This window comes from Anolis carolinensis, chromosome 2, assembly GCF_035594765.1.
Source record: "Anolis carolinensis isolate JA03-04 chromosome 2, rAnoCar3.1.pri, whole genome shotgun sequence".
Lineage (NCBI taxonomy): Eukaryota > Metazoa > Chordata > Lepidosauria > Squamata > Dactyloidae > Anolis > Anolis carolinensis.
This window is the reverse complement of record NC_085842.1, coordinates 22,464,831-22,479,972: the sequence shown is the minus strand read 5'-3', so window position 1 is coordinate 22,479,972 and position 15,142 is coordinate 22,464,831. Positions and strand designations below refer to the sequence as shown.

Below are 15,142 nucleotides of genomic sequence, written 5' to 3'. Positions count from 1 at the left end.
CTCTCTGTGTTTATGTGTGTGTGTGTGTGTGTTTATTTTTACTGGCATAGGATGTTGAGATGTGTGTTTTGCCAAGGTCAAAATGTTCTTTTCTGGATTCAGAGACACTAACACATACCCATGACTAAGAGTACAGATAGTCCCCAAGTTGCAAAAAGGTACATTTTTTAAGTGTAACTCCAACCAAAAATGTATATGTTTTATCTTTGGATAACATAGTGAGGGGTTAACACCTTTGTGGTGTTTATTTTGCTGTCTGTGCCCCTGTTCAGAAGATTTTACTTCACTTTCTGTCCCTGAGATAATTTGATTGTGAAAAAATAGACTTGTGGAAACAAGGAGATCCAGTTGAGAACAAGGAGATTTCAGTTGAGATCCCTTTCCCTTATGATAGCTCTTCCAGGAGTGGAGTTCGCTTCCGAGGGGAGATTTCTTTCATTTCCTGTTGTCTCCCCTTTGTTTGTCACTATGAGTTGTTTGTAAGTCAGATGTTCAGAAGTCAGGGATTGCCTGTACAAGGTTTTGTTTTAAACAACTGGTAAAGCAATAAATAAGGAAAACACAAATCTCTTATCAGCCTGTCGGGAACGATGGCAAGTGATGCCCCATGGCAATCCTACAGCACCTATCTTGGTCTTTAGTGAACTTCTGTTGTAAAGATAACTTCTCTTGACTTATTATATAGCGACCTCAGTTGCCTAAGTACTTATTGAAGTGTTCATTGTAATATATCAATCATGCTTAATCAAGCGATACAAAATATTGAACAGGTAGACACTGGCCAGGTTACCATCAGGTGAAGTAGAATCAAACTACATCCTTCCACATTCTAAGATTATACCTTCCCAATTAATTTTCACACTAAGATAGACTGACAGACAGACAGATATATTCAGGAGAAATAGAGCTTAAAGAAGCTATTAACCTTTAAGATCTTTTGGGCAATAGACAGAGCAACTGTGACACCATTCTGTCTCCTCAATATACAATAGTCTTCTGCCATATTTCCACTACAATTTGTTTTGTATCACTGGAACCATTTCATTTAGATTTAGGTTGGTTTTTTTAAAGTGCAGTAAGCAAGCAAATCTCATTATAAATAATTGTGGTTTTATATAAATGGGGTCCCTTATATAAAATGGCAAAATCAAGGTTTGTTTCTTTGGATATATATATATATATACACACACACGCACACAGGCACTGTGTATATATGTGTGTTTGTGTATGTGTGTGTGCGTGTGTATATTTGTGTTTGTATATGTGTGTATATACGTGTATGTGTGTGTACACATGCACACAGGGAAGAAAGAATAACAAATCACAAAGTTATCTTCTTCATTCACTCAGTCATTTCCAACTGTTCGTGACCTCATGGACCAGTTCACGCCATACTTTATTTTATAAAGTTATTATATATATACAGTAGAGTCTCACTTATCCAACGTAAATGGACCGGCAGAACATTGGATAAGCGAATATATTGGATAATAAGGAGAGATTAAGGAAAAGCCTATTAAACATTAAATTAGGTTATGATTTTACAAATTAAGCACCAAAACATGTTATACAACAAATTTGACAGAAAAAGTAGTTCAATACACTGTAATGCTATGTAGTAATTACTTTATTTACGAATTTAGCACCAAAATATCATGATATATTGAAAACATTGACTACAAAAATGCGTTGGATAATCCAGAACATTGGATAAGCGAGTGTTGGATAAGTGAGACTCTACCGTATATATACCACCTCACAACCTCTGAGGATGCCTGACATTGATGTGGGCGAAACGTCAGGAGAGAATGCTTCTGGAACATAGCCATACAGCCCGGAAAACACACAACAATCCTATATATAATCATTTTAAAAGTCTTATCCTCGATACTACAGGCTTGTAAAGTAATCTGCGCCTGCAATATTGAGGTTGAGAAATTTTCAAACAAAAAAAAATCTGGTGTTTTTTTTCCTATATATTGCATAGGATGCAAACTGATCAGCTTCTGTTTTTGAAAGAGTTAAGGACACGGAGTTGTGGTGCCTAGAACAGCCGAGTAGCGGGAAGGCGGAAGTGGGTGTCCTCTTTTTCCTTTCCCCCTCCTTCCTGCTTCCGGTCCGCCACTCTCCCTTCCCCGGGTGCGAAACGGCCCTTTGTATGTTTCTCCTCCATCCTCCGAGCCATGGAGGCGGCGCGGGAGCCTTAGGAGGGGAGATGCCCAGGCGGAGGGGGAAAGGTGAGGCCGAGGAAGGCGGGAAGGCGGACTCTGGGGGCGAAGTTTCGTTTCAGGAGGAAGGAAGGGGGTCAGTGTTGGATTCGGAGGGGGATTAGGGAAGGATCCCCAGTCACAAGACTCAGGCCTGGCATTGGCTTCTCAGCCTGAGCTCAGTCCTATTGGAGTCCCATTGAGTTTCCTTTTGGGTCAGGAAACTTTATAGCCTCACATTGAGACAAACAACAATAATAACTGGGTTGCTGTATTTCGGGCTGTATGGCCATGTTCCAGAAGCATTCTCTCCTGACGTTTCGCCCACATCTATGGCAGGCATCCTCAGCGGTTGTGAGGTCTGCTGGAAACTAGGAAAGTGGGGTTTATGTATCTCTTGAATGATGTCCAAGGTGGGAGAAAGAACTCTTGTCTGTTTGAGGCAAGGGTGAATGTTGCAGTGGGCCACCTTGATTAGCATTGTATGGTCTTGTAGCTTCAATGCCTGGGTGCTTCCTGCCTGGGGGACTCCTTTGTTGGGAGGTGTTAGCTGGCATAGATTTCAACAGAAAGGAGGAAACAATGAAAATGAAAAAAGTCTGGTTACCAGTATTTAAATACTCTACCAGGACAGTAAACAAAGAACAACATTCAGAAAACAGGAGAATTCCAGACATGAAATTCTGGGTGCTTTGAATGCTATTTTCCTGCTTCTTGGCAGAGGGTTGGACTTGATGGCCCACGAGGTCTCTTCTAGCTCTATGAATCTATGATTCCATGTCTCTGGAGACTATCCAGAGCAGCTGAAATGACTTGATGGCACACAACAACAAAGTTAAAATCATTTGGCGCTGAGATATAACACAACTTTGATTATCACCCCCTTTTTGAATTTAGAATGATTCTTACAGTGAATTTGATAACCTGGCAATCTAATGGTCAATACAATATTTGGTTCTATCAGAAGAATAATTTTTCATCCTACTCTCAGTTAAAATACCCAAAAGATAATAATGAGCAAAAATAGTGCTAGCATTATTTTGAGGCCATCTTTTCCTCTTCATTTTTAAAGTGAGTGTAGTGTTTCATCTACCAGTTTCCTCTCCATTTGGTAGGAACTGTTTAATTCATTGTGGAACAACTCTGATTTCCAGACTTTGTGAAAATTACTTTTTTAGTATATTTCTGTCAAAGTGTCTTTGTGATATCATATATGACTGGGATAGAAATCATGGGTTCCTAGTCTAGTATTCACAGCTGAGAAGGGTTGTATGGAAGCTGGCAGGTTTTGAGGTACAGTTCCATTAAAATGTTTTCTCTAGGAATCTAGGCCCCCTTCTACACTGCCATATAATCCAGATTATCAAAGCAGATAATCTGGATTTTATATGGCAGTGTAGAAGGTCCCTAAATCCTCCAGTGCGATTCTATGGTCAATATATGCTGTCAAACTGAGGACTTATGGATTCCTAGAGAGAACATATTTTTAGGAATCTCTAGGTCCACCAATGCACTTCTTTGGTCAGCTTCCACAAAACTTGACTGCAGAATTGTGCTTAAGGGATCTAAAAATTCCAAAAGAGATCTTCTCTCAGGTTAAAAAAAATAGTAATTATTTTATCCACAGTTTTTCATTTTTGCAAAGGGCTGGCTGCAATTTGGTCTTGCAGAAAAAGTGGAAACACTGTGCTGGGTTGAAGTGTATATTAAGCATCACGTTGAGTCTACCAATACTATCCATTCTTTTCCAGCTCTGGTGAATCAGACAGGAGGGAAAATGGCTGAGGGTGGCCTGCTGGGACCAGGCCACAGAGAAGAACACGCAGGAAGAGAGCCACATGCTTTCCATAGAGAGGCCCTGGAAGAGAAGTTGAGTAAGACGGCTCAACCTCAGAAGAAGCGAGCCTGGGATAGGAGACTGAAACCTCAGCCAGATGCTCAACACCCAAAAAAGGATGCCAACCCAGTACTATCTCCTTACTCTGTGTGGAGACCATCACGGCTATTTGAACCTCTCTCAAGTGAGGATATGAAGGCATTTAAAGCTTCTTATCGAACAATTAAAGGAGCCAGTTGGTGGCCAGGAGGAGGGGGCGCAGTGGCAATGCCTATGTTGCCAGGCCTTGACCGAAAAACCCAAAAGGCCTGTGGAAGCTCGGAAAGTTCAGCAAGGGTGAAGGAAGAGATTCGAGAGGCAGCCAACCCAGACCGATTGGAGATCAAGCGCCAGCACTTCCGGCACTTCTGTTACCAGGAGATCGAAGGGCCCCGGGCAGTCCTGAATGAACTGCAGAAACTTTGCCGCCAGTGGCTAGTGCCGGAGGGGCACACCAAGGAGCAGATTGTGGACTTGGTGATCCTGGAGCAGTTCCTGACCATCCTTCCCCTGGAGATGCAGATCTGGGTGTGTGAAAACGGTCCCGCCACCTGCGCCCAGGCTCTGTCCTTGGCCGAAAGCTTCCTCTTGAGGCTGCAAGAGGCCGAGAACCATGGACAAAAGGTAAGGACTCCAAGCATAGGAAATTGCTTTGGCAGAAGGATTGTAATTTGTCCACTATCTTTGCTGAGATTTAGGGCACAGAACCCTCACAAAATGGGAGCACGGGGGCACACAAGTAAAAATGGCTTTTGATTTTAACATGGAAGAATACTTTTCTAGGAATATCTACATCAGGGGTGTCAAACACATTTTCAACTAGTGCCACATCAGCCTTATGGTTGCCTTCAAAAGGCTGCTTCTAATTGTAAGACTATACATCAAGCCTCTTCAACCTGTGGCCCTCCAGGTGTTTTGTATTTCCCAGAATTTGAGACCATTGAACAAGCTGACTGGGGCTTCTGGGAATTGGAGACACAAACACATGGAGGGCCACAGATTGAAGAGGCCTACTATAAATGTAATTACATTGCCCTAGCATTGAAAGCCTCATGGGCCACATAGAATGACTTGGTGGTGGGCTGGATTTGGCCCACAGGCCTTGCATTTGGCACCTGTGCTTCAGGTGCTAAAGCATGACCTTTTAGTCAACTTCTAGGGCTGCCTTATTAATCACATCCCAAAAGTGGAGAACCAACTGTAGTTGTAATTATAGTTCCAAGGCCTGGAAAAAGTTGCTACTTACGCCTATACGTTTTAGAATCAACATCTCTTCCTGTTCCTTTCAGTAAACTACTATATCTATTCAAATCTGAGACACACTTTACCCCTCTATATAAATATCTCTAATAATGGGGTGCACCTTAGAATTGCAGGTGTACTTTATGTATTTTTATTGGTGGAGGTACTGAAATAAGGGTGAGTTTTACAATCAATGGCATCTTACAATTGAAGAAATATGGTAAACTGATTACTTTTAATTAGTATGAAGGTACCAGATTCTGAATGTGGGAGTATTCATAAAGATAGGTGTGTGGATACATTTTAGCTTTAGAAGGTGCAAAGGAATTCAATAGCTCTTGTGAGACTAACTGGGAAGAAGAAATTTCTTGTATGAGGAGTTGTTTTCTTCCCACTTTGTCTCATGAGGGAAACTTCACATCTTTTTAGTATCTGAATACTACATCTTGCTGGCTTGTTTTTGCTTCCTGTTCACCTCATTGTTACTGCAATGCTTGCTCTATAACATGAAACAGAGCATTACATGCATCCACACTGGAACCAAGTGCAAGTCATCTGCCATCATTTAATGAAATTGCAGCTTCAAATTGGGGACAAAACATTACAATCATAATACTCAGTGAGTGGCTTTACCCATTGTTAAGTTACTGTCATAGAAATGTGTTATATCTTTGCTAATGGAAAAAACAAATTAATTAAGTAGTGAGTTAACTGTGGTCTGATCTGCCAGAGCCCTCTTCTGGCACCTTCTTCTAAAGACTCCTGAACATTGTTTGGGATCCAGGAGTGTTGGACTCTGTCATCCCCAGCCTTGCTTTCTTTAGTTGTAGAGGAGGGAGCATGGGGTTCATAGGCTATCTCCCACGCGAGACAGCTTTTTCCGTCTCCTCCAAGGTTGATAGCATGCCCCGTGAGGAGTGACTGAGGGAGCTGGATCTATGTAGCCTAGTGGCAAGAAGATTAACAGAGGGTATCATGTTGAGGAGGGGACAAACTTGTTTTCTGCTGTTCAAGGTCGGGTGTGAGAAGAACTGGATATAAATGCTTGTAATAAATAAATAATAAACTGCATTATCACCCCCATATCTGTAGAACCATTGTCCCGATTTCATTTATCAACATTTGACATAGATCTCTGGTGCAACACTTGGTATTCCTGGGCCAAAAGTCCTTCATTTCAACCAGTCTTGCTATTATCTGTGGTTCTGTGTATCTGTGCAAAGCCCAAGATCATATCACCACAGATATGGAGACTGTAGTATACAGGAAAAGAGATTCCACCTGATCATTAGGAAGAATACCCTGACAGAATAAGTTGTCTTGAAGTATGATGGAATCTCTTTCCTTTGAGGTTTTAAAGTAGAGGCTGGATGGCCATCTGTTGGGAGCAAGTTGATTGTCTATTGCTGCCTATTAGGGGGCTGGACTCAATAGCCCTTGGGGTCTCTTCTTGCTCAATGAGCCTTAGGTTCTATGACATGTTCTTTGACTTCAGAGTATACCCTGGGCCCTTGGTCCATTCACTATCAATGTTGGTTTATATTTCAGGGGTCTGGATTATTGCAAGAAGCATATGTTAATTCCCCAACACTGAAGCAAAATCCATTGGATAGTGTGGAGAGTTCCCTTTCCAAAGATGATGAGGATGGAGAAGAAGGGGAAGAAGAGCAAGAGGAGCAGGCAGAAGGTATATCTTACAGTCCTGATGTTTTTTGTTCAAATGTCACTTTCCACGAAAGGATAACACTGTGTAACACAATTTTTGTTCCTGGGTTATAAATGTCATTTTCTAATTGGTTTTATCATAAAAACATGATAAAAGTCTATTAAACTATTAAAAGACATCTTGCTGCACATTTTGCTATAGTTTTTCAGTGAACATCTCACTGAGTTTCAGCCAATTCAACCTAGTTTGTGGCAGCCACAAAAACAAAGTTTCTGAAGTAGAACTACTACTTTCAAAACAAATATCACACAGGGTTGTTGTGTGTTTTCCGGGCTGTATGGCCATGTTCCAGAAGTATCACAATTAAAAAGGAAATAACACTTTCAAACCAGGAACAGAATTGGGGTTGTTGTATGCTTTCTGGGCTGTATGGCCATGTTCCAGAAGTATTCTCACCTGAAGTTTCGCCCACATCTATTGCAGGCATCCTCAGAGGTTGTGAGGTGAATTTTTTTTCAAATAGGAAATTCTGTTTCACACACAACATACAGTTAGCCCTCCACATTCACTGAGGTTAGAGCACAAGTCCACCATCAATACAGAAAAGCCACAAATAAAAAAGAAAACATTTTCAACCACAATTGTCTCTGTCTTATGTTAGTTCTACAGTTCAACAACAGATGTCCCTCTTTAACTTTTATCAGTTTGTTTATTTGTTGAGTTGCTTACAGTAATATGGTCTCTTTAGGACTCTCTAGGTCAGGGGTCCCCAAACTTTTTTTAACAGGGGGCCAGTTCACGGTCCCTCAGACCATTGGAAATGCTTCTGGAACATGGCCACACAGCCCGAAAGACACACAACAACCCCGGCCAAATTATAGTTTTTTAAAAAACTATGAACAAATTCCTATGCACACTGCACATATCTTATTTTGAAGTAAAAAACAAAACAAAAAGGGAACAAATACAGCCTCAATGTTAATCATCATCATCATCATCATCATCATCATCATCATAAAAATAATAGGGTTGGAAGAGACCCCTTGGGATATCTACTCCAACCCCCTTCTGCTTTTGTGCACCACACCATAATCAAAGCACCGCTGACAGATAGCCACCCAATGACAACAACAACAACAACACCATAATAAACATGGTTGGAAGAGACCCCTTGGGCCATATAGTCCAACCCCTTTCTCCCTTTGTGAACCAAAACATAAAGCACCCCTGACCAACAATGGCAATAATAATAATAATAATAATACTGTAATGTTCGGGGTTGGAAGAGTGCTAGCCTTCAAGAAAAATGAATCCATGACAGGGTTGCAAAGGAGGGAGTCTACGTGGCAAGATAAAACGGGAGGTCTCTACCTTTTGCCACAGGCATGCCTCCATTGTTGTTTTGACTCCTCCATCCCAGGTGGGGGAGGAGGCGGAAAAGGAGCATGCAAGGCGAGCAAGGAGGCAGGAAAAGCGTGCACCTTTCCCTCCTCCCTCGCCCCGTGCAGGCCTTCGTCAGAGGCGGCGGCGGGAAAGATGCCTGCAGAGCGAGGGAGGAAAGGCGCATGCCTTTTTCTCGCCCCGTGCATCCCTTCCTCGGCGGCAGCGGGAAAGGTGTGTGTGGGACGAGGAAAAGGCATGAGCCTTTCTCTCTTCTCTCACTCCACGCGCACCTTTCACGCTGCTTTCCTCGGCGGCGGCAGCGGGAAAGCTGCCCGCGAGGTGAGAGAGGAAAGGCACATGCCTTTCCCTCGCCCAGTGCGGCTCTTTCTCAGTGGAGGCAGCGGGAAAGGTGCATGCAGGGCGAAGAAAAGGCATGCACCTTTCTTTCCTCCCTCACCCCGCGCACACCTTTCCCGTTGCCTCCATCGGCGGCAGAAGCAGGAAAGCTGCCCGCGGGGCGAGGGCTGAAAGGTGCATGCTTTTTCCTCGCCCCGTGCGGCCCTTCCTTAGTGGTGGCAGCAGGAAAGCTGCCCATGGTGTGAGGGAGGAAAGCCGCACACCTTTTCCTCGCCTCATGAGGCCCTTCCTCGGCGGCAGCGGCCGGAAAAGTGCCCATGAGGAGAGGTTGACAAGAAACTTCTCCTCCTTCTCCACACCACACTTTCTTGGCAGAGGAGGGAGCCACCACCCCGGGGGCCGGATAAATGGCTCCGATGGGCCGCATGTGGCCCGCGGGCCTTAGTTTGGGGACCCCTGCTCTAGGTCCTCCAGCTGTGGTCAGCTTCCACTGATTGTAGAGTTGTACTAGACAGCCCAGAGATTCCTAAGGAAAGCATATTAATCAAATCAGCAAATAATGAAATTGATAAAACTTAAAGAGGGCCATCTGTAGGCTGGCCCCCTCCCACTCAGCGGCTGGTGGAGTGGCAGTTAAAGATGGGGGAAGGGTCTCTCAGTGGCTGCTGGAGAAGCCCTCCTAGGTAGGCTGGCTCCCTCCTACTAAGTGGCCAGTGGAATGGCAGTTAAAGATAGCGGAAGGCTCTCTCAGTGTCTGTTGGCTCCCTCCCACTCAGCAGCAGGTGGCATGGCAGTTAAAGATGCTGAAAAGGTCTCTCAGTTGCTGTTGGAGAAGGAATGGTTGGTAAGCTGGCTCCTTCCCACTCAGAGGTCAGTGGAATGGCAGTTAAAGATGGCGGGAGGGTCTCTGAGTGCCTGGTAGGTAGGCTGGCTCCCTCCCACTCAGTGGCTGGGGGAATGGCAGTTAAAGATGGTATAAGGGTCTTACAGCAGCTGCTGGAGAAGGCCTGGTAGATATCCTGGCTCCCTCCCACTCAGAAGCTGGGGGAATGGCAGTTAAAGATGGCAGGAGAGTGTCTTAGGGACTACTGGAGAAGGCCTGGTTGGTAGGCTAGCTCTGCCCCACTCAGAGACCAGTGGAATGGCAGTTAAAGATGACAGAAGGGTCTCTTAGCAGCTGCTGGAGATTGCCTAGTTGGTAAGCTGGCTCTATTCCACTCAGAGGCCAGTGAAATGGCAGTTAAAGTTGGCAGGAGGGGGTCTCAGCAGCTGTTGGAGAAGGCCTGGTAAGTAGGCTAGCTCTGTCCCGCGCAGAGGCCGGTAGAATGGCAGTTAAAGATGACAGAAGGGTCTCTTAGCAGCTGATGGAGTGTATCTGGTTAGTAGGCTGGGTCCCTCCCACCCTGCAGCCAGTGGAATGGCAGTTAAAGATGCGGAAGGGTTTCTCAAGGGCTGCTAGAGAGTGCTTAGCTTGTAGGTTGGCTCCTTCCCATTCAGAGGCCGGTGGAATGACAGTTAGAGATGGTGGAGGGGTCTCTGAACGACTGTTGGAGAAGGCCTGGTAAGTAGGGTGGCTCTGTCCCACCCTGTGGCCGGTGGAATGGCAGTTAAAGAGGACAAAAGGGTCTCTCAGCGGTTCTTGGAGAGAGCCTGGTAGGTAGGCTGGCTCTTTTCCACTCAGCGGCTGGTGGAATGGCAGTTAAAGATGGTGGAAGGGTTTCTCAACAGCTGGTGGAGAGTGCCTCTTTGTTTTGTTGGCTTCCTCCCAATCAGTGGCTGGTGGAATTGCAGTTAAATATGTTGGAAGTGTTCCTCAGCAGCTGTTGGAGAAGACCTGGTAGGTAGGCTGGCTCCCTCCCACTCAGAGGTCGGGGGAATGGCAGTTAAAAATTTTAGAAGGGTCTTTCAGTGACTGTTAGATAGTGCCTGGTAGATAGGCAATAGGGTCTCTTGAGGACTACTGGAGAAGGCCTGGTTGGTGGCCTGGCTCCCTCCCACTCAGCGGCTGGTCAAATGGCATTTAAAGATGGCGGGACGGTCCCTTAGCAGCTTCTGGAGAGTACCTGGTTGGTAGGCTGGTTCCCTCCCACTCAGTGGCCAGTGGAATGGCAGGCAGTTAAAGATAATAGAAGGGTCTCTCAGCGGCTGATGGAGAAGGCCTGGTAAGTAGGCTGACACCTTCCCACTCTGAGACCAGTGGAAGGGCAGCTAAAGATGGTGAAAGGGTAATTTAATGCTTTCATTCAATTGGAATAATACTTTAAATAAGTGCACACTGGATATTCCTTCTCCAAAATACTTGGGACAGGAAGTGCTTTGCGTTTTGGAAGACCTCTCTTACATATATGTAGATAGTATATTCTCTTGAAGATGGGACAGAAGTTGAAACACAAAACTCCTTTTTTTTTCATATAACCTTACACATATAGCCTGCAGGTAATTTCATTCATAATGTTATAATAATTATATACACTAAACTAAAGTTTGTGTTTATTAAATCATCAGAAAGCAACGATGTTACTATCTCTGCTACCTGTGTAGACAGTTTCAACTTTTGGAATATTCCATATTTTGGTATAAGGGATGGTCAACCTTTGTTTATTGTTGTCTTTTTATGCCAGTGAGCTGCTTGTGGGGTTTTGCGCATTGCTAATCTGCCTTGGGTGGTGAAATATCCTGGGCAGGATTCTCTTGTGAGACTGAATAAAATGAACCCCTGACGGTTGGGCATATGATTCTTGACACTATGATCCTATTTGTTTCAGGACGCGAAGAACGTATGTGGGACAAAGCAGAGAAAGCGGCCTTTCTGCTGGGAATCTCTGAGCCCATGGAATGGGGATTACCTCTGGACAGAACCACAGGGAAGCTTTTCCCGGATCCCGAGCCCAAAGAGATATTTGGGAATCAGCAAGAAAACTATCCAGGGAAAGCCCCAAAGCAAGCCCTTTGCTCCATGGAAACTGAAAACAAACTGAGCTTCCAAGAGGGGACCATCAGTCAGAAGAAGAGGGCAAAGAGCAGTGCCGAAAACGGCCTCCGCCAGAGCTTTGGCTTCCTGAAGCATCAGAAAGTGCAGACCGTGGACAAGCCACCACGGTGCACCCCCTGCGGCGAACGCTTCCAAAAGAGATCGTGTGGAGAGCAGCCGTTTAAGCTACCTCAGCTTGGAAACGAGCTGCCCAAGTGTGTGACCTCGCTGCGGCGTGACGACAGCCTACCTGACATCCCAGATGGTGGCTGCAGGTGTAAGGCCAAAAAGAGAGGCCACGAGTGTGGACACTTTTTACCGCTGAGCTCTGACTGCTGGAAAGTGCCCAAGGGAGAGAAACTGTCCAAAGGCATGATGCGTGGGGAAAGGGTGATGTGGCTATCACCCTTCCCGAGTCACGAGAAGAACGACCATGCGGGGAAGCCTCACCAGTGCATTGACTGTGGCAAGCGTTTCAGCCAGAAGGGCAACCTCAACATCCACCGGAAAACCCACACGGGGGAGAAACCCTATCCGTGCTCTGAGTGCGGCAAATGCTTTGTGACTAACTCCCGGCTGCTCACGCACAAGAGGGTGCACACAGGGGAGAAGCCGTACAACTGTTCGTACTGCGGCAATAACTTCAGCCAGCTGGCCCATTTGGTCCAGCACCAGCGGAGGCACACCGGGGAGAAGCCCTACAGTTGCCCTTACTGTGGGAAAAGCTTCAGCGTGAAAGCCAACCTCATCACGCACCAGCGCACCCACACGGGCGAGAAGCCCTACGAATGCTCCGAGTGTCCGAAAAGCTTTGTCTCCAGTTCCGATCTCAAAAAACATAAAAGGGTACACACTGGGCAACTGTATACATGAGTTCTAGTTTCGGATTTTAATGTAGTCATTCCTATTATTATTAATGTAGACAAGGAAATCTTCACATGTGTGCACAGAGCCCTTGGCACACTGAAAAAATAAATAAAAGGTTTTTTTTAAAAAAAAGATTGCTAGTATTATTTATGCTAATGCTGTTGTTTTGCATGAAGGTTGGCCCTTCTGTTTAGTAGAACAGAATGGGAAACGATAATAATACTTTTTGTTTGTTGCCTGTTTCTCCTCATGACTCGAGGTGGGGTCCAATATAGAGAACACATCAATATTAAATAAATACAGCAAAATACAAATAATAAAACACACTAGTATAAAATACACATATTTATTTATTTATTTATTTATTATCGTGTCAGAAGCAAACCAAGGATACAGTTGTAATGTATTGAAAAACACTTAAAAACTTGGCATTATACTAAATGTTCTTTGACCAGTAGCTGGTGTTGCTGTAAGAAGGTCCTCCATTGTGCATGTGGTAGGGCTCAGGCCGCATTGTAATAAGTGGTCTGTGGTTTGGTCATCTCTACACTCGCATGCTGTAGACTCCACTTTGTGGCTCTGCATCTCGTGGTGCCAAAACGCAGTCTGTTCAGCACTTTCCAAGTCACCCAGTCTTCTGTGTGCCCAGATGGGAGTCTCTCATCTGGTATCAGTGATGGATTGAGGTTTCGGGTTTTAGCCTGCCACTTTTGGACTCTTGCTTGCTGAGGTGTTCCTGCGAGTATCTCTGTAGATCATAGAAAACTATTTCTTGATTTAAGGCATTGGCATGCTGGCTGATACCCAAACAGGGATACGCCGTAGATGTCACTGCCTTGGTCCTTTCATTATTGGCTGCTACTTCTCAGTGGATGTCAGGTGGTGCAATATCGGCTAAAACAGTATCATCTCTTCAGTGGTGTGGGGTGTAGACATCCTGTGATAATTTCATTAAGAGCCACATCCACTGTTTTAATGTGGTAAGATGTGTTCCACACTGGGCATACATTTTCAGCAGTGTTTTAATCTTTGTATCATGTGTTTTAATATATGCATGCTGCAAACAGAAGCGACTTGCAGCATACATATAATAAAACACATGGCACAAAGATTAAAATACAGTAATAGAATGTACATATTAAATTCATGGTTTAAAATTGGGTATGCCAGAAGGGATGAATCCTTAGCTCATTTAGCTGTCGGATCTCTTTTGGCAGATCATTCCACAGTCAATTTGGCCCTTAAAATGTTGCTGAACTGCCTTGGGTTCATTCTGCTCCCGGGGTTTGAACCTGGAACCTTTTGGTCTGCAAGTTCAGCAGCTCAGCGCTTTAACGCACTTCACCACCATAGAATTATAGAGTAGGAAGAGACCTCATGGGCCATCCAGTCCAACTCCTGCAAGAAGCAGGAAATTGTATTCAAAGCACCCCCGACAGATGGCCATCCAGCTTCTGCTTAAAAGCCTCCAAAGAAGGAGCCTCCACCACAGTCTGGGGGAGAGAGTTCCACTGCTGAACAGCTCTCCTTACAGTGAGGATGTTCTTCCTGATGTTCAGGTGGAATCTCCTTTCCTGTAGTTTGAAGCCATTGTTCCGCATCCTAGTCTCTAGAGCAGCAGCAAAATAGGTTTGCTCCCTCCTCCCTATGGCTATCATGTCTCTGGAGCCCCGGTGGCAAAGTGCGTTAAAGCGCTGAGCTGCTGAACTTGCAGACCAAAAGGGGCCAGGTTCAAATCCCGGGAGCGGCTTGAGCGCCCGCTGTTAGCTCTAGCTCTTGCCAACCTAGCCAATGTGAGTAGATCAATAGGTACCGCCCCAGTGGGAAGGTAATGACGCTTCATGCAATCATGCCGGCCACATGACCTTGGGGGTGTCTATGGACAATGCCGGCTCTTCAGCTTAGAAATGGAGATGAGCACCAACACCCAGAGTTGGTCACAACGGGACTTAACGTCAGGGGAAACCTTTACCTTTTATCATGTCTCCTCTCCACCTTCTCTTCTGCAGGCTAAACATGCCCAGTTCTCAGGGTTGTTGCATGTCTTTCGGGCTGTGTGGCCATGTTCCAGAAGTATTCTCTCCTGACGTTTCACCCACATCTATGACAGGCATCCTCAAAGGTTGTGAGGTATCTGAGGATGCCTGCCATAGATGTGGGCGAAACGTCAGGAGAGAATACTTCTGGAACATGGCCACACAGCCCTAAAGACATACAACAACCCTGTGATCCCGGCCATGAAAGCCTTTGACAACACATGCCCAGCTCTTTAAGCCGCTCCTCATAGGGCTTGTTTTCCAGACCCTTGATCATTTTGGTTGCCTTCCTCTGGACACATTCCAGCTTGTCAACATCTCCCAACATCTCTTTTCTGAGTGTTGTTCTTTATTTACTTTTCCGATTTTAGAGATAGCTAGATTTTGTTCCTTTTCATGGTTTCCCCCTTTTTGTTGAAATTGCCCACATGCTTGTAGATTTGAATGGCTTCTCTGTGTAGCCTGACCTGGTGGTGGTGAGAGTGTTGGACAGACACTCCCTTGAGAGGTGCTGAAATCCAGCATAATCTGAACTGG

The 15,142-nt window shown here is 45.1% G+C and overlaps 1 protein-coding gene across 1 annotated transcript; it reads left to right on the top strand.

Moving 5' to 3' along the window:
• Positions 1 to 2,060: 2,060 nt before the first annotated feature.
• Positions 2,061 to 12,691, top strand: LOC103278118 (zinc finger protein 397). The gene is made up of 4 exons (XM_008105862.3): positions 2,061 to 2,237; positions 3,959 to 4,707; positions 6,874 to 7,012; positions 11,497 to 12,691. The coding sequence occupies exons 1-4, from the start codon at positions 2,159 to 2,161 to the stop codon at positions 12,573 to 12,575; spliced, it is 2,046 nt and encodes a 681-aa protein (XP_008104069.1). The 5' UTR covers positions 2,061 to 2,158; the 3' UTR covers positions 12,576 to 12,691.
• Positions 12,692 to 15,142: the final 2,451 nt, after the last annotated feature.